General features: G+C 35.9%; 1 protein-coding gene across 2 annotated transcripts in view; it reads left to right on the top strand.

Moving 5' to 3' along the window:
• The first annotated feature begins 4,134 nt into the window (after positions 1–4,134).
• Positions 4,135–18,171, top strand: part of SLC36A4 (solute carrier family 36 member 4) — a 48,807-nt gene continuing 34,770 nt past the window's right edge. For both annotated transcript variants that reach the window (XM_077964173.1, XM_015115465.3), the window contains exons 1-4: positions 4,135–4,337; positions 15,187–15,310; positions 16,466–16,556; positions 18,064–18,152. In XM_077964173.1, coding sequence (XP_077820299.1) covers positions 4,283–4,337; positions 15,187–15,310; positions 16,466–16,556; positions 18,064–18,152 — 359 coding nt within the window. In that variant the 5' untranslated portion in view covers positions 4,135–4,282. The remainder of the gene's footprint in view (positions 4,338–15,186; positions 15,311–16,465; positions 16,557–18,063; positions 18,153–18,171) is intronic.

Genomic DNA, 18,171 nt, shown 5'->3' with positions numbered 1-18,171 from the left:
TTTATGACTATTATGTTAACTGGAGTTAGTTGCCTTTTCTTTTTCTTTTTTTTTTTCATCTGCTTGGCTTTCTTCACATCTGTGGCTAAGTTTTCTCACCCTCCCTACAGCTCTACATAACATCCCTTTGTCCAATTCTGCATACTTTTCAGATTATCAATCAGTTTCACTGTTTCTTTTGTCCTCGGGGATAGCTGTTCCTGGTGCCTTCCATCTTCTTGCCCCAATTTGGACTGGTAGCTCTCTAGGCCCAGTGCAAAACTGCAATTTGGAACTTACTTTTGGCATTCTCTTGGGAGTTCCTTTCTCCTTTGCTGAATTCCTGGTTTCCTGAATCCCATGTCTCCTTCTTTCTAAGTTTACTCCTTAATTTTGGTGGAGCATTTCTCCAGTGCTTTCTAAGAAAGGGCACATGGGAAGTACACATAGAGCTTTTATGCATATTAAAATGTATTTATTTTACTCTTTCATTTGATTGATAGTTAGGTATAGCATTCCAAGTTGGGTGCGTTTTCTATCAGAAGCTGGAATGCCATGCTCCATTTCCCTCTAGCTAGCTTATGATGTTACTACTGAGTGGTCAGATGTGATTCCAGTTGAATGTGATAGCCTTCACCCCCATTTTTTCATCTGGGGAAGCTTTTAGAATATTCCTGTTATTATCAAATGTTCTAAAATGTTTTCAATGATATATCTTGACTTAGGTCTGTTTGCATTTGTTGTATTGGGCATTCAGTGAATTCTTCAAATCTGGAAACAAATGATCTTCAATTTTGAGAAATTCTGTTATATTATTACTTTTATTTTTTTTTCCTTTTCTCTTTAATCTCTTTCTGAATTAAGATACTGGAACTGCTAGATGGATCCTTTCATTTTTTTTTTTCTATTTGCTTTTTTTTTGTTTGGTTCTTTTGCTCTACTCTCTGTTCCCTGGTTATTCCTTTTTTTATGGCAGTCTATTCCTGTCTCATAGATGCAATATCTTTTTTTAAAGTCTATTTGAGAATATTGCAGAGGTTTGTTAAGAAGTTAAACTTCTTCTATCTGCATCGTTGCTCTTTCCCAGGTATTTAGTTTTCGGTTTTTTTAATCTGCTAAATCTGTCATAAAGAGTTAAATAAAACCAAGTTATTCTTAACAAAAGTAAGGTTGTCAGGAACAATTACCCCAACAAAGAACCTCTTAAGAGAACCAGTGCTGATCAGCATGTTTCCTAGGTTCATTAACAGAATAAACAAGTCATTAAGGCAGATCTTAATTAAAAGATGGTGAGAAGCTTGTCTCTATTTCCACTGAAAACAGAGGAGGATAAAACAGCCTTAGGATACAAAATGAGTAATATTTTATATAGAGGGGAATCAAATAGAGAGGATACGTAGGATTTGGTCTGCTCAGCTGTTCCTTCGGAAAACCGTTTCCTTCTCTACAATGTCATCTACATGGTTGTATCAGGAACTACCACAATATATGACTTTGTCCAACACTCACTTACTTGACTAGTCCAGGTGTGGGAATCTGATCCAAGGTGACTCAATCACAGTTCTTACCTAGGAAATGTTTAAAACTGAAACCGAGAAAAAGAGACCAGTATGTTTCTGATCACTCAAACTCTAAGATAAAGGAATTGAGAGCTTTTAGAAAATATGTTTCCTACCAGGTGAACCTGAGAAACAGAGGAGTTGTGCAGTGGAAACTTGCACAGACACACAAGCAGATGCACAGAGAAAAGCAATCACTGAAGAAGAGACTCTCAGAGGCATTAGAATCGGTTTCCTGAACCCAGTCTCATCTCTGTTTTAGCAATCTCAGTATCCTCATTAAATTCCTCTTTTCACTTAAGCTAGTTTGAACTGGCCTCAGTATTGCAATAAAAAAAATCTCTAGCTAATATGCTCACTTTATTTGATGCTTCCTGTGAATCAGGCAATGTGTTGATGCTTTGTATACTTTATCTCATTAAATCTTCTCAACTTGTAAGGTTGGTGACATTATTTTTCACATAAGAAAACTTTAGAGATCTAACTATTATATAATAGGCAACTCTACCTAGATGTTCCACAGGTGTCTAAAACAGAACTATTTCTCTATCTGTAAAAGAGGAAAGGCTAGACTCACTGCTGGAAACGTTCTTCTCTCTACACACACCCAGCCAAGTCCTTCTTACCTTCATGTGTCAGCTTAAGTGTCCTCAGATAAGACTATCCTGCCTTCTCAATCTAAAGTAGGTTCCCTGTTATTTTCCTCACCAACAATTGTAATGACATATTTAGTATTTTGTTTTGTTCTGTTCTTTCACATGCTGTATACTATGAACTCTATGACAGTAGGGACCATATCAACATTATTTGCCATTCTAGCCTCTGCATCTAGCATAGCTCCTGACATATGGAAGGTGCTCCATAAAATGTGCTTGAATAAATTAAAGACTTCTAAATGTTTCCTTTCATATACCTCTGAGGCTATACTCAGTAACTTTCAACAATTGTTCATTGAGTGACCAGTATGTGCAAGTCACTGTGCTAGGCCTGTTGAGACAAAGACAAATACAGTCAATTCCTAAACAGGCCTAGCACAGTGCCTTGCACATAATAGTATATAGCATAGTATAAAGCCCAGAAAGAGGAATAATTATAAGACGAGAAGTGTTATAACAGAGATATGAACAAAGTGCTGCAGTTGCAAAGAAGGAAGTAGTTAAGATATCATCCAAGAAGTTAAAGTCAGGAAAGGAAAGGAATTTCCAGGGTTCAGATTGTCACATTCTGTATAATGTGTCTATTTTGATACAGCTGTACTTGATATCTGCTTCTAATTTATAAGACCTGGAGTAGAAGTCCTAGTAAATACTTCTCAAGTAGAGACGCATGAAAAACATATTTCTCTTGAATCTTATGATCATCGTTACCACTTGCTTTATCTCCACATCACTGTAAAGACATTGAACCTGGCCTCCTGTCTCAGCCCAAGCCTCTTCAAAAGATTCCAGGCCTATATTACAAGTCAAGCTTTTCTTCCTTCCATATTGCCAGATCTGCTTTCTCTGGAGCTGAGATTAGGGGACAATGACTTTTGATCCCTTTTAACACTCAAAGGATAATGTTCTTCTTTTAAGATGCTGTCCCACATGTTCTCATTATAATGAGTGGTTTATGGAAAATTACCCTAGTCCTGTAACTTCTGTCTGATGCCTGTCTTCTCTCCTGCTGATCTTTAACCAGGTGATCCACCCCAACACTGGTTGGGGAACATTTCTCTGGTTATGTTCCAGAATAGATTTCTTCTTCTTCTTCTTTTATTTATTTTTTTAAATCTCCTTTACACCTTTGTCAGGAACACTTCAAATAAAACCTTCTTTTGGGATTTGCATGTATATGTATGTGAACAAATTGGGTTCACTTAAAGGAAAAAAAAAGCGGGTTGGTAAACTGTCATTATCACTAGTTATCTAGTGAAAGCCTACAAAGGATGCAACAGGAGGAAAGATGTAGATAGTATGTAACTGTGTACCTTTTTAATCTCAGAATTTTAAATATTTAACACCATTGCCATATAGTTACATCAGTGACTGTTAATCAGAATTATCTCACAGATTGTCGTCAGAATTAAAGATAATGTATGTATGGTGCGTAGGAGTATTTGAAACTACATCCGTACACTTAGTTTTTACCTTAATTTTCTTTCAGCACCACGGTCAACGTCAAATATCTGGAAGGACATTGAAATATCCTCAAAGTGAAATTGTATGTGACTTAATTAAATTCTATTTAACTGTATCCGGTAACTCTAACTATAGAAACAGGGAGACGAATAACCAGAGTAGTCAGAACCTCAACATGGGTAGGGGACAAATCCCGTCCTTCTTCGCATTCTCCAAGGTGACTTACAGAACGCTAACGCCTTGCATACGGACAGGCGCCCCAAATTTAAGTTCGCGGTCATCTTTAAAAACCCCCAGGGAGCTATGGACCCAGGTCTCGACCAGCTCTAAGGTCCCACCCTCGCTGATCTCAGGTTACCCAACCCTCCTCTCGGGTTACCCAACCCGGCCTTGCTGCAGTCCTTGGGTCTTCGGCCCCTCCCGCCCCTCGCCGGCAGTGCCCGCCGAGCCGGGCTGCCCCACTGCGCATGCTCCTTGCCGCGCGGGTGGAGAGCGCCGGGGCAGGGAGGCGAGCACCAGGCGCTGGTCCCTCCGGGCAGGGGAGGTAGGCCTGGGCCTGACGCCGGCCACGCAGCAGCGGGAGAGTGAGCACCCGGGCGGCGGCGTCCTGGAGACCCGCGAGAGATGGAAGCGGCGGCGACGCCGGCGACGGCCGGGGCGGCGGGGTGCGAGGAGCTAGGTCGGTGTTGTGCGTGGGCAGGGACCCGGGGCTGACGTAGGCGGGGGTCTGTGCGGGGGTCGGGTGCGCCCACACCTCCCGGGGCCCCTCGGCCACGGCCGGGAGGAGGCGGACCCTGCCCCCCGCCCGTCCGCATCCGGGTTCCACAGGGAAAGACGTGGGGCCGAGTGGGCGGTGTGTGTGCGTGTGTGTGTATGCGCGCGTGTGTGCTCTTGAGGTTGTGGGACTAGCACGGGTTCTAATTTAAACCTAGCAAACAAACCTCCCCAGGAAGTTGGAATGAGTTGAGGCCTGATTGCTAACTGACCCCGTTGTCAGCATCCGCAAAGGAACCGGTTATCTGACCCCGAGAGCTTGGTCAGACGAAGCCCAGGCCTCAATAGGGTGTTAAAATGTGTGTGTTTGCGCGCGCGTGTGTGGGTGAGTGTGTGTGTTGAGTGGGGCGGGGCCCTGTGTGTACACGTCGAAGACGCGAGAGCCTGCGCCGCGACTCAGTTTTTTTCCCAATGATGCTTTAAGGAAGTTATCATTGTTCTGCTTTTCAAGTGCTGCAGCCCCTTTCGGAATCTCCAGATGAATCCTCATTTTACCCCTTGTTATCCCAGAGTTTCGAACAGGTCGTGCTGACCAGAATGAACAAGAGATACCTGTAGCTTGCTCACTTGGCAAAGTTTGTTTTCCTGCTTTCCTTCGATCCTGTTGGCGACAGGGCGTGTTTGTTTATGGTTTCCCGCTGTCCAAAACAAAAAAGTAGGGATTAGGGTGATAAAATGATCGCTCTGCCAGTTATATGTACTGTACTGGGGAGTATTTTTCATTCGATGCTGATTAAATGTAATTAAAAGATTAAATCTAAATGTAATCTTCAAAAAAACGGTTGAACTTTAAAAAATACCGTATTATAAGTAACTTACAGGTTTTATTCCTCTAATAGCTTGCAGGGCACTTTGCAGTGGAATTTTTTTCAGGCCATAATAGTAGAAACAATAAATAACATTTTATTGCATGCTTACTGTGTGCAAACACTGTGCTAAGTGTTTGCATTGTCTTTAACCCTCACAGCATTTGGGATAGGTGCTATTATGATCTCCATTTTATAGATACAGTAATTTTAAGCTTATTAATGGCAGAACCCAAATGTAAACTCAGGTTTGACTGTTTTAAATTCATTAACAACCTGTCTTAGTGAGGATATGGAGAAATGAGTATTCTCATGCATTGCTGGCAGGAAAGGGATAATACAGTTATCCTTAAAAATGTACATATCCTTTGACCCAGCAATTCTCCTTCTGAATATTTCCAGAGGAAATAAGTAATGTAACAAATACTTATATCAAGAGGTTTTCATTATAGTATATAGAGAAAAGCTGTTAACTAAAGTACAATGAAAGGAAATTGGTTAAATTGTGGTATAGCTGTATACTGTCTAACCATTAAAAGTGATATGGAAAGATGTTCACCATGTACATTTTCTTTAACTGAAAAAAAAGTTACAAATTATTTCAGTTTTTTTAAGTTTTATGTATTCATTAATTCAACACATATTCATTCAGCTTCCCCTACGCACTTGAGATACATCGTGAGCAAAACAGATAAAAATTCCTGTTCTTATGGAGCTTGTATTTAGTAAGGGGAAGCAGAGTATGCGGTAAAGACAATAACCAGTTAATTATATAGTATGTTAGGTGAAAAGTGCTATGGAAAACAAGAGCAGGGTAAGGGAAATCAGGAATGAGGGTGGGGGCTAGGCAGTTTGCAGTATTTTATAAAATGGTTGGGATGGGCCTTATTGAAAAGGTGCAATTTGAGTAAAGACTTGGAAGAGGTAAGGAAATTAGCCAAATGGATATCTGGGGAAAGACTACTCCAGGCGGGAAGAATAACTAAAGGAATAGCAAGGAGACCAAAGTGGCTGAAGCAGAGTGATGGAGGTAGCGATGAGGCCAAATTATGTAGGGTCTTGTAGGCAATGTAGACTGTGACTTTTACCCTGAGGGAAGGGGGGACCAATGCAGGGTTTGAACAGAGGAATGTCATGATCTGCCTTGTTTTAAAAGGATTGCGTTGACTGCCATGTGAAGAATAAACTGTAAGGGGGCAAAAGTAAAAGCAGGAGAATATTTCAGTAATTCAGGAAAGATGTGGGTGTCCTTCAGAGCAGTATGGCAGTGGCAGTGGAGGTGAAGAGACATAGTTAGCCTCTAGGTATATTTTTAAAGAACCAGTGTGATTTCCTGACAGAGTGGATGAGGGTTAGAGAGTAAAACGGAGGAGACAAGAAAGACTCCAGAGTATCTAGAAGAATGAAATTGTTATTAACTGGGATATTATGGTGGTTTTGTAATATTCCTACAGATTCTTTGATGTTTGTCTCTCAAGTAGGAGAAACTTAATTTTTTTCTCTTCGAGTGGGGGCTGGACTTAGTAACTTATGTCTAATGAAAGATTTGGGTAGAAGTGATGATGTATGACTTCAATACTAGATAATAAAGTGCATTGTACCTTCCTCCTTGCTTTCTCTTTTTGAATCACTCACTTGAAGGAAAGCTAGCTGTCATGTTGCAAGGAGACTCAAGCGGCTCTAAGGAAAGCTCCGTGTTGCACAGAACTGAGGGCTCCTGACAATAGCCATAAATTGTTATACAGCAATAGGTAACTAATACAAATGGGTAAAGTTGCAGGAATAGCAGGCTTGCTGGTGAAGACCAGTTCAGTTTGGGGCATGTTAAGTTTGAGATGTCCATTAGGTATCAAAGTGCAGATATCAAGTAGGCAATTGGATTTATGTCTAGCATTAGTGAAAGGTCTGGTCTGGAAATATAAGTTTGGATGCTATCAGCATATGGATAGTATTTAAAGATAGGAAACAGAATGAGAAGATATGAGAGTTGTTTGTGTGTATGTGTGTGTGCCTGTGAATATGTACTCTAAAATGTTAACAGTAGTAATTTCTGGGTAATTGAAGTAATTTTTAATTTCAAAAATGTTGTTTATGTATTTTCTGATTTTCTACAATGACCAAGTGTTATTTAATTTAAAAAAAGAATTTCCAAAAATGGGTATTTATGTAAAAAGCAGTGGTAGAGATGTTAAGATACAGGTTCTCGTAAGGTATGTGAATAGCTTAAGGTCTGCACTTTATTTCATAGCCCATGGGGCCCTCCGGAAAGTTTCTTGCTGTGTATATTTCTTCCTCCTCAGAAATGAACAAAACAGTTATGGTTCTTATTTTATATCTGGAGAGTAGTTTATAGATTCAGGTGACAATATTATGTTATTTTTAAAAATGAAACTATTTCTACTTTCTTTTAGTTTGTCTATTGCCAAAATACAAGTGATTTTTAAATTTTATTATAAAAGTAATGCAAGTTTGCTACAACTGCTTTTCTTTTCTTTTCTTTTTTTTTTTTAACATTTTCCAGAGAAGGAAAAGTGTACTAATGTTATCCAATTGTCCATCTATATTCTGGTAAATTTGTTTACATTTTGATATATTTACTTTCCCTTATTTCTACTTAATTTTTGAAAACATGATTGGAATCATATTGCAAATATTCAGCTTTTTCCCACTTCGCATATGATACACTGTTCCCTGTTTTACTCAGACCTCAGTATTGCACCATAATGTCAGTGCAATACTTCATAAAGTGACTGTGCCTTAATTTAGTAATTTCCTGATTGCCGCACATTTAGTTTGTTTTCCAGTTTTCAATATCAGTAATGTTTTAATGAACATTCTTGTGCAAAATCCTCTTCTGCATACACTAGCTTGCCAGAAGTAGAATTACTAGGTGAAAGAAATAAACATTTTTAAGACTTAATACCTAGGATATTGCTAAATTAATGTGATTTTAGAACATTCTGTCTACAACTTGAAATTTACGTTGGTTTTAGGCTTGAAAATTGAGATTCAAACAATTTTCTTGCCAAATAAGACAACATACAAGCCCTGCCTAATTTAAGAATGTTCCATTTGTATGCACCGTTAATGTATCCCTATGGTATACTATGTAATACACCTAACATCAGATATATTGTGTATAATAAATGTTGTATAATATTGAATCAAGCTGATGTTTCTTATTTATCTATAATTTCTCCACTCGTAAATCGGTAGCACACGTATTCCTTAATAGTGTTTTAGTTTATAAGACATCATTAATTTTTACAATAATCACAGCATTTTCCAGAGCTGCCCAATTTAGTACTTAACTAAAAATTACAACAAAACATTGGGAACATAATAGACATTATGTATGATGTAAATTGGGTTGTATAATCTTTAATTCCTTTGGGGTGTCAGTTATTATTTCATATGTTCTTAACTCTGTTTACTGTGTTGAGTTGTTGAGTGTTTCTCTCCCTTACTAGTCTCTATTTCCTTCTGGCAGGTATAACATGTTTTGCCCATCTTTGCATACGCAATCTTACAGCAGTTTATAACTCATAAATGCTCAGAAGTATTAATTATTAAATTATTTCTAATTTTTGTCAAAGATTGGCATTTAGAAATCCTGTACAGCTTAATATGCTTCTAATATATGGAGGAACAGGAAAAAAAGTGTTTATTGATTACTTATTTATGTGCCAAGGTCTAGGCTCTACGCTTCATATACGTTATTTCATTCTTCATATTCTATCTATGTAACGTAAATATAATGTATATGATAATTTCATATAATTATCATTTGTGATGACATCACAAACCCCCTGTGTAATAGAAGTTATTATTTTCATTGTACATATGAGAAAATAGGCCCAGAGGAATCTGGTTAAAATGTAAATCAGATGATATCACTCCAAAGCCCAAAACTCTCTAGTGCTATGCTGCCCAGTACAATAGCCATTAGTTATATGGTTGTTGAGCACTTGAAATGTGGTGTGTTCAAGCTGAAATATGCTGCAAGTGTAAAATACATGCTAGATTTCAAAGACTTAGTATGAAAAATAGAATCTAAAATATCTTTTACTGTTGATTACATGTTGAAATGATATTTTAGATAATCAAGTTAAATAAAATATTAAAATTTCCTGTTTCTTTTTCTTTGTAAAAAACTTACTAGAAAAATTTATATTTGTGTACTATAAATTTACATTCACATTTATATATATAAATTTATATTTAATATACATTTACATTTATATATAATATAAATTTATATTTAATATAAATTTATATTTTTATTATAAATATTTTATAATAGCTAGAAACATAAATTTAAAATTAAATTTGAATATAAATTAAATATTAAATGTAAATTAATTTTAATTTAAATTAAATTAAAATTTAAATATAAATATAAATTTACATGTATATTACATTGCATTCCTATTGGAAGGCACTGCTCTAGTGGCTTTTCATGTCACATGGAATGGTCTACAAGGCTGTGTACAGTCTGCCTTCTGTCACATCTGATCTGATCTCATCTCCTACTCCTCCTCCGCACTCATTCCTCTCTAGCTACTCTACTGTGCCCTCCTTGTTCCTTAAACACACCAGACTCCCATCCTGAGGGCCTTTGCCTTTATTCCTGCTGCCTAGATTACTCTCCCTCCCACAGGATATGGACACTGCTCACTCCTGCTCCTTCTTCAGGACTTCTTTGAAATGCCACTTTCTCAGGCCTCCTTTGGTTGTCTATCCAAAATTAAAGGCTCTCTGTCTCAATCCTTGTGTTTCTCCTTAGCACTTAAAACTATCTAACTTATCTCTGTTTTACTTATTATCTTATTGTCTCTTTCCTTCGCTAGAATTAGAGCTCCATGGAGGCAGGATTTTTTTTTTTTTTTGAGTTTTAGTAATTATTCTCAGCATCTAATGGTGTTTAACGTATATTAGGGCCTCATTAATATTTGTGAAATTGCATAGGAACCCCTTGTAACCTCTTTAATTGAATACATTCAGTTATGAAGCAGAGAGCTTTTGTGTTGAGGTACTGGTGTTAGTGGATATTAGTGAGGATGACATTCTATTAATAGGGGTTTTTGAGAAGGGCCAGAAACTAGTAAATTTTGTGGAAGGGCTTACTCCTCTTTGCATCAGCTTCCATAATGTGTTTGCCTGTAATGCTGATGTGCATAAAAGCCATCATAGTCTTTGACATCCTTTTCACTAACAAACTAAAGGTAAGCCATGGGAGTCTGTTGTGCCAGGAAAAACAATTCCTGGTAACCACTTTCCTGTATATGTCTTTCCAGGAGTTCCACAGGAAGTTCCCAGAGAGAGTATGAATGCTAATTCTTTACCTCATACCTCACTGCTTTTCATCTGACATCACGGTGTGAAATAACCAACGGAAGGATATGGTGGTAGTGATGGGTGCTGTCTTTCTTGAATCTGAGCCAGAAACCTTCCATAGGAAAGGGATGCGATTCTCAACAACACTGATTTGAAAACTTATCAAGCTTTCCAGCTTAATCTTCTGCCATATACATTTACCTTCAGTTTCAGTGACATTACACCAACCTAAAATTTCTCAAGCACGCAATTGTATTCAAGCCTGGAATGTCCCACTCAGCCTTGTGACCAATGCCAATGCTAAAAGCTCTCCTAAAATATTAAGAGTTAAGTGTAAGGAAATAATATTACTGTGTTTTTCTGTAGTGTATACCTAAATTGGAAACAAAAATACAATTTAGCATTTTATATTTAGTATTACCTGGAGCTTCTAAAAGTTATAAATGACTAATTGACTCTATTAATAAATCTAATGTTCAGAGATCTAGGTATATATAGGCTATTACCATTTAAAGATGCAACTTCTTGGGTAATAAGTATTTCCTAGATATTTCTAGTTAGTTGTCTTTCAATTTACTCTTTAGATTCAAGAGCTATTTTATATCATTCAAGTTGATATGCTCAGTCTTAAAACCTGATTGCTTTACCTTTTCTTAGTTTAACAGATACACATTTTTTAGTATGTAATGTTAGCTCCCTATGTAGACTAAAGCTGGAGGGAAAGTCTTAGAGATTTTTCAGATGCAGTGAGCCAAGACCACGCCATTGCACTCCAGCCTGGGTGACAGAGTGAGACTCTGTCTCAAAAAAAAAAAAAAAAAAAAGAATATTTAAGCACATAGTTAGAACTTAGCTAATAACGTCACATTGCATGGTTCTTTAATGGTAGAATCAAAATAGTAAATAAATATGTACTTCTTAAATTCCTAACACTATTAAGAAGTATTTTTATCTTTAATTAACTTACTTTAATCTCATTGTAAGAGAGTTAGAGGAGTTTCCTGAAATAATTCAGTTACAAATTTTTTTGTTGGCATATAATAATTGTACGTATTTGTGGAGTACATGAGATATTTTGATATAAACATACAGTATGTAATGATCAAATCAGGATAATTGAGATATCCATCATCTCAAATGTTTATCTTTTTTTGTATGGGTTGGGAAGATTTCAAATCCATTTCTCTAGTTGTTTTGAAATACATAACAAATTATTGTTAACTACAGTTGCCCTATTGTGCTACAGAACATTAGATCTTATTCCTACTACCTATTTGTATTTTTTGTACACAGGAATAATCAAATTTTTGTTAAGGTTTTAAATGTGAAGGATGAGATGAATTTAAAGCAAATATATATATGAAAAAGCTGTTTTTCACAGTAAGTCATGTTTAATGTTTTCTAGACAATGTAACATTGAAAATTAATGACTTTAAGAAGTAAGGGAAAGTGTAACCATAGGGATCACACTGTTGAACACAGTTAAATAAATATGACAGCTGCTAAACAATGTGAGAAGTTTGTTCAGAACTCTGAAGTTTCTTCAGAGTGACTCAGGTCCCAACTAATTTTTACTTGGGATTCTGAACATTATAATACTATTTTTAAAAACTTAAATCTGTGAATTACAAAACTAGTATTTATAGGTAATTTTAACAATTCCAGATTTCCAGGTTTATCTAAAAGGATATGAAAAATAAACTCTTCGATAATGCCATTACAAATAAACTTATTATTCACAGTTCATATTGTTGTTAAAGATATGAAAAAACTTACCATTTTCCGTACTTTCCTTACTGCTGTGATCTCTTGGGCAGTGTGCTTTAAATAACAGATTGTTCAGTTTTTGAAATACTGGTAGTGATAACTATCTTTATTGAGGACAGATAGTGTACTTAGTACAGCACAGAACATGCTGCATACTTCCTGACAGAAAGAAATCAGAAAGTTCAAATAACTGATAATTTGGATAAACTAAATGAATAAAAGCAAATGAACTCTAGTCAGCAAGGGCAGTGGAGTACATTTAGAAATAAAAATATTAACATGTTGGTGGTTGAAACTGATGTTCATACAACTAATTATGATGGTTATGGATTAAGTAGTCCCCCCACCCCTCAATTTATATGTAGTCATAGTGCTGCATACCTCAGGATGTGACCTTATTTAGAAATAGGGTCATTGTAGCTGTAATTAGCTAAGATGAAATCATAGCCAGGAGCCGTGGCTTATGCCTGTAATCCCAGCACTTTGGGAGGCCGAGGCAGATGGATCACCTGATATTAGGAGTTCGAGACCAGCATGACCAACATGGTGAAACCCTGTCTCTACTAAAAATACAAAAATTAGCTGAACGTGGTGGTGCATGCCTGTAATCCCAGCTACTCTGGAGGCAGAGGCAGGAGAATTGCTTGAACTTGGAGGGTGGAGGTTGCAGTGAGCCAAGATCGCGCCATTGTACTCCAGCCTGGTCAACAAGAGTGAAACTCTGTCTAAAAAAAAAAAAAAAAAGATGAGGTTATGCCGGAGTAGGCTGGGCCCCTAATCCAATATGACTGGTGTCCTTATAAAAAGGAAAAATTTAAACACAGAGAATGTCATGTGAATTTGAAGATGACTGTCCATAAACCAAGGAGAGAGGCCTACCTGGAACAGGGCTTTCCCTCCCAGCCTTTAGAAGGAACCAACCCTCCCAACACTTTTTCAGACTAATAGCCTCTAAAACTTTGAGGCAATAAATTATCTTGCAGTACTTGATTATGAGAGCCCTGGGAAACGAATATGATGGTTTTATAAGAGTACCAATTTATTCTGTATAGAGTATAACAAAAAAGGACGTAAGGGAGAATGTATTGAAATGAAAATTTAATGTGTCACTTAAGATACATATGAATGAAAATGAGGTAAAGACGGACATCAGAAGGGTCAGAGATATAAAGTGGTTGCATGGAAGACAGGCAAAGAAGTTCCAACATGCATGTAATTGAAATAGCTAAAGAAGTAGTGTTTGAACCAAATACATATTTAAAGCTATTATCCAACAAAACTTTATAGTAGAAATAAGAAAAAACCTAAATCAACATCTCAAAAGGGGCCCACTGTGTCCCTGGGAAAACTGACTTAGCATGATCAACCCCAAGACATATGGTAAAGTTATTAGACTTTAAAGACAAAGAAAGTATCTTCAGGACCTCTAGGAAAAATGAACAAGTTACTTAATGGCTGAGAAAATTAGTCTGCCATCAGACTTCTCAAAAGTAGCATATAAAAGCAAGGCAAAAGTGGAGCAGCATTTTCAAGAAACTCAAGGAAAGAAAGTGTGAGCCAAGGACTTTATATCTAGTTGTTCTTCAAGTATCCAGTCTATAAAGAAAAACAGTTTGAAACATGTAAAAACTCAGGGAATATGGTGCCCATGAAACCGTCCTGAGGAATCAGTTAGAGCAGTGGTCCTCAGAGTGTGGTCCCCAGACCAGCAACATCAGCAGCACTGGGGAACTTATTAGAAATGCATAATTTTAGGCCCACCCCAGACTTGCTGAATGAGAAACTTTGGGATGGAGTACATCATTGTGTGTTTTAGCAAGCCCTGCAGGCCATTCTGATGCATACCTTATAAGAAGATCTTCCAGCCAAGGGATGATTGAGGAAACTTTGGCAGAGAACTGATAGTGAATATTGATATTGATTGCAGCTATAGGTCTAAGAAATGAGTAGAGACATAATTTGAAGAACAGTATGAAAATATCCCTATGTATTGTCAAAGTAGAAAGAATACAACTAAAAATGAGAAAATAAGGAACAGAGAAAGGAAAAAGTAAAATTAAATTATTAATTGTGGTATAGGTAATAGGTAGAAGTCAGAGAGTACCACTTAAAACAGTCAAGATAGTAAAAAATTAAGTAAGAAAAAAAGATGATTAAAGGCGTCATAAAAAATATAATGGCAAAGAAACCACTAGAACAATTCAATTAAATGTAATATATAATCCTGGATGGAGGAAAAAAATGCTAAGAGGAATTTGTTGGTATAACTGATGAAAGTGGAATATGGAATGTAGATTAAATAAAGTATTACATCAATGTTAAGCTGAATTTGATAACTTAATATGAATATTTAAGAGAATATTCTTGTTTTCAGGAAATAACACACTGAAAAAGTGGTAAAGGGCAAATTTTGATACTGAAATTTTAAATATTGGAATGACTTTGTAATTTTCTTCAAGATTTAAAAATGTGATTACTATTTACCTGTAGAGTATGATTCGAAGCTAAGCAGAGATGAAAATATATTTGATCATTCACATTTCTCATGGTGTAATTCTATGATGATTTACTATAAATCTCTTGTGGATAACGCAGAAAAAATTTTGCATTGAATACTTAAGCTTTCACCTTGCACTGCATATTCCAAACAGCATATCCAGCAAATAAATTTAGTTGCTTCTTTTTAAATGTACTAAAACTCAGGGTATTAGTATGAACTAACTTTGGATGGAAATAGTAAAGATGAGTACAAATGGTATTTCCTAATATTTTAAAATTCATTTATACCAGCTTTATCCAAAATTTTTAAGCAATAGTGAAGTACTTTGTTTTTCTTTTTTAAAGAGATGGATGTAATGAGGCCTTTGATAAATGAGCAGAATTTTGATGGGACATCAGATGAAGAACATGAGCAAGAGCTTCTGCCTGTTCAGAAGCATTACCAACTTGATGATCAAGAGGGCATTTCGTAAGTGTTATGGTTTATAAGTCTCCTTTTCTTTTAATTCAGTATGTATTTTGTAATCTTCTGCAGGGAAGACATTCTATTACATTACAAGACACAAATATAAGACATAGTCTCCACCTTCAATGAGTTTATAGTATGTTTGGGAAAGAAATGCATTTAAATCACAGAGCAGTATATAGGAATTACTGCAGTGATGATGCCTAACAAATGCTAAGGATCTTGAAAGAAGGGAGATCTGATTAAGTGGTACAGGAATGTTAAGAGAAGTGATGTCTGAAATGATCAGGAGGTAGGTAGTAAATGCTTCTTTATGCTGAAACAAAGTCATGGAGGTAGGAAAGCAAACCTTTTTTGACATTTTGTCATCATTAATAGATTCGAGTAACTTCTCATTCTAATGATAGTTTAATGGTTAAGCAAAGTAATACGCAATTGATCAGAGAAGAAGAATATAAACTGAAAAAATATTTAGGTAAACATTTTTGTTTCATAAGTTTAAACTTTTTGCTCTTCATTTTTGTTTCAACTTATTTCTTCCTGGTGAAGAGACATCCTTCAGATGCCTCTGGAAACTACTTTTAGGTCAAATCCCTTAGGGAATTCATAGTATCTAAAAATTAATTAATGTTTATCTTACCTGTTGATGCATATAGTTTTTAAACTTGTATTTTTTAAAATTAACTTCTTAGGTTGACAATCATAGATCAAATATGTTTAGTGTCATGGTTACATAGGTAGTGTCAGTATATTCTTTGTTACTAGCCAAATACTCAACATTGTTTTGAAAATCATAGCAGCAAAATATCTTATGAGAAAATTACTTTTTTAAAAAAATTTATTGCTTTACTGTGTACAAAACCACACTGTAAAGAGGATGCCTTTAGCCTTTTTTAATTTAATTTTTTACTATCTTGTTTGGCAGATATTTCATTTAACTATCTCATTTAATATCCACAATAACTCTTGTTATTCCGCTTTTAATTAGCAAAGATAGGACTTGAACCAAGTATGACTTCTGGCCCAGTGGTGGGATGGAAATGTTATTTGGTTCCTTGCCTAGATTAATTTTCAGTTCCCATCTAGTACTAAAACCATGATCATGTTAAAATAGATTTTGTTTGAAAATATTTAAGTCTTATAACTTTTACTTTTCAGATTTGTACAAACTCTTATACACCTTCTTAAAGGAAATATTGGAACTGGCCTTTTAGGACTTCCATTGGCAATAAAAAATGCAGGCATAGTGGTAAGACTTATCTTTGTAATCACCAGTTAAGATACAGTTATCAGTCTCATTTATAGCAATCTAATGTCTGACCTAGTCAAATATAATCTGGTAAGGTGACGTTTAGATGATCATTTAGATGTTGTCTTGAAAAAATTGTGTCAACTGTGATAATGATATCTAACAAAAAATACTAATTACTTTATTCATTTCTACTTCATTACTTATTTGTAATATTTAGCCAAGTAAAGCCACAAACGTAAAACAGTCTTTGATTTTCAGGTATAGTTATATCTTCTTACTATTTTGGATTTTCAGGAATTGAATTTAGCAGTATAATCATAGCAACAAATATATTTATAGATCAGATTATTGGTAATGTGACATTGTATAGTTTTTTAGAGTCAAATATAAAGTTTTTAGAATTTAAATAACAGTTAAGAAAAGTTGATTGGGCGCGGTGGCTCATGCCTGTAATCCCAGCACTCTGGGAGGCTGAGGTGGGTGGATCACGAGGTCAGAAGATTGAGACCATCCTGGCTAAAACGGTGAAACCCCGTCTCTACTGAAAAATACAAAAAATTAGCCGGGTGTGGTGGCGGACGCCTGTAGTCCCAGCTACTTTTGGGAGGCTGAGGCAGGAGAATGGTGTGAAACCAGGAGGTGGATTTTATAGTGAGCCGAGATCGCGCCACTGCACTCCAGCCTGGGCGACAGAGCGAGACTCTGTCTCCAAAAAAAAAGAAAAATAATAACAATAACTTTTAAAAACCAACATGTAAAGCATTGTTAGAGGCAGCTATTGTAATTATTATAATTACAGAGATCCTTGTTAGGGGAGAAACCCATTTATGACGTAATAAAATCATATTTAGCCTTTTTTGAATAGACCAGTTTCTAAAAACAGTTTTAACTATCTCTGCATTTAACTGTTTTTCCCCCCTAATTTAGATGATAAAAACTTTTGATTATAAAAATAAACTTTGGCAGTATTTTGGTTGTATCTTGATAATTATTAGCATTGCTTTAATTTTAGTAAATAAATATTTAAAATATTTTATTTACTACTTTTTGAAATAATTATTTTCTAAGCATGGTTTCTGACACATAGTAAGTACCCAACAAGCAGTCTGTGGAAGTAAATTGCTCGCAGTCTCCATTTGACATTGTGCTTTTTAGGGATTTCAGTAATGATGCATGGTTGTGTATAATTGTAACGGTGGGTCACTGGTAGTTGTAGACTTGCCATTTGATATTCAATATGATCTTGTGTTCTATCCTACTTTGTTATCTGTGCTCCATATTCGTAGGTTTAAGTAGCTAATAAGATGGAATTATACATTGTTGTCTTAAATATTACTCGAAATTCTTTCTGCATCAAGTTTATTAGTTTTCCCTTATGCAATGACTAATCATTTTGCCCAACAAGTATTTATTCAGTGCACATGAAAAATCCATTGATTTATTGCTTATGAGATTACTCAATTTCTGTTAAATTTTTAAACCTTATACATTTTTTTCCCCACAGCTTGGACCAATCAGCCTTGTGTTTATAGGAATTATTTCTGTTCACTGTATGCACATATTGGTACGTTGCAGTCACTTTCTGTGTCTGAGGTAAATGTGGATTTGTTAA

Source organism: Macaca mulatta, chromosome 14, assembly GCF_049350105.2.
Source record: "Macaca mulatta isolate MMU2019108-1 chromosome 14, T2T-MMU8v2.0, whole genome shotgun sequence".
NCBI lineage: Eukaryota > Metazoa > Chordata > Mammalia > Primates > Cercopithecidae > Macaca > Macaca mulatta.
The sequence above is the reverse complement of the archived record's forward strand: the minus strand, read 5'-3'. Positions and strand labels throughout refer to the sequence as shown.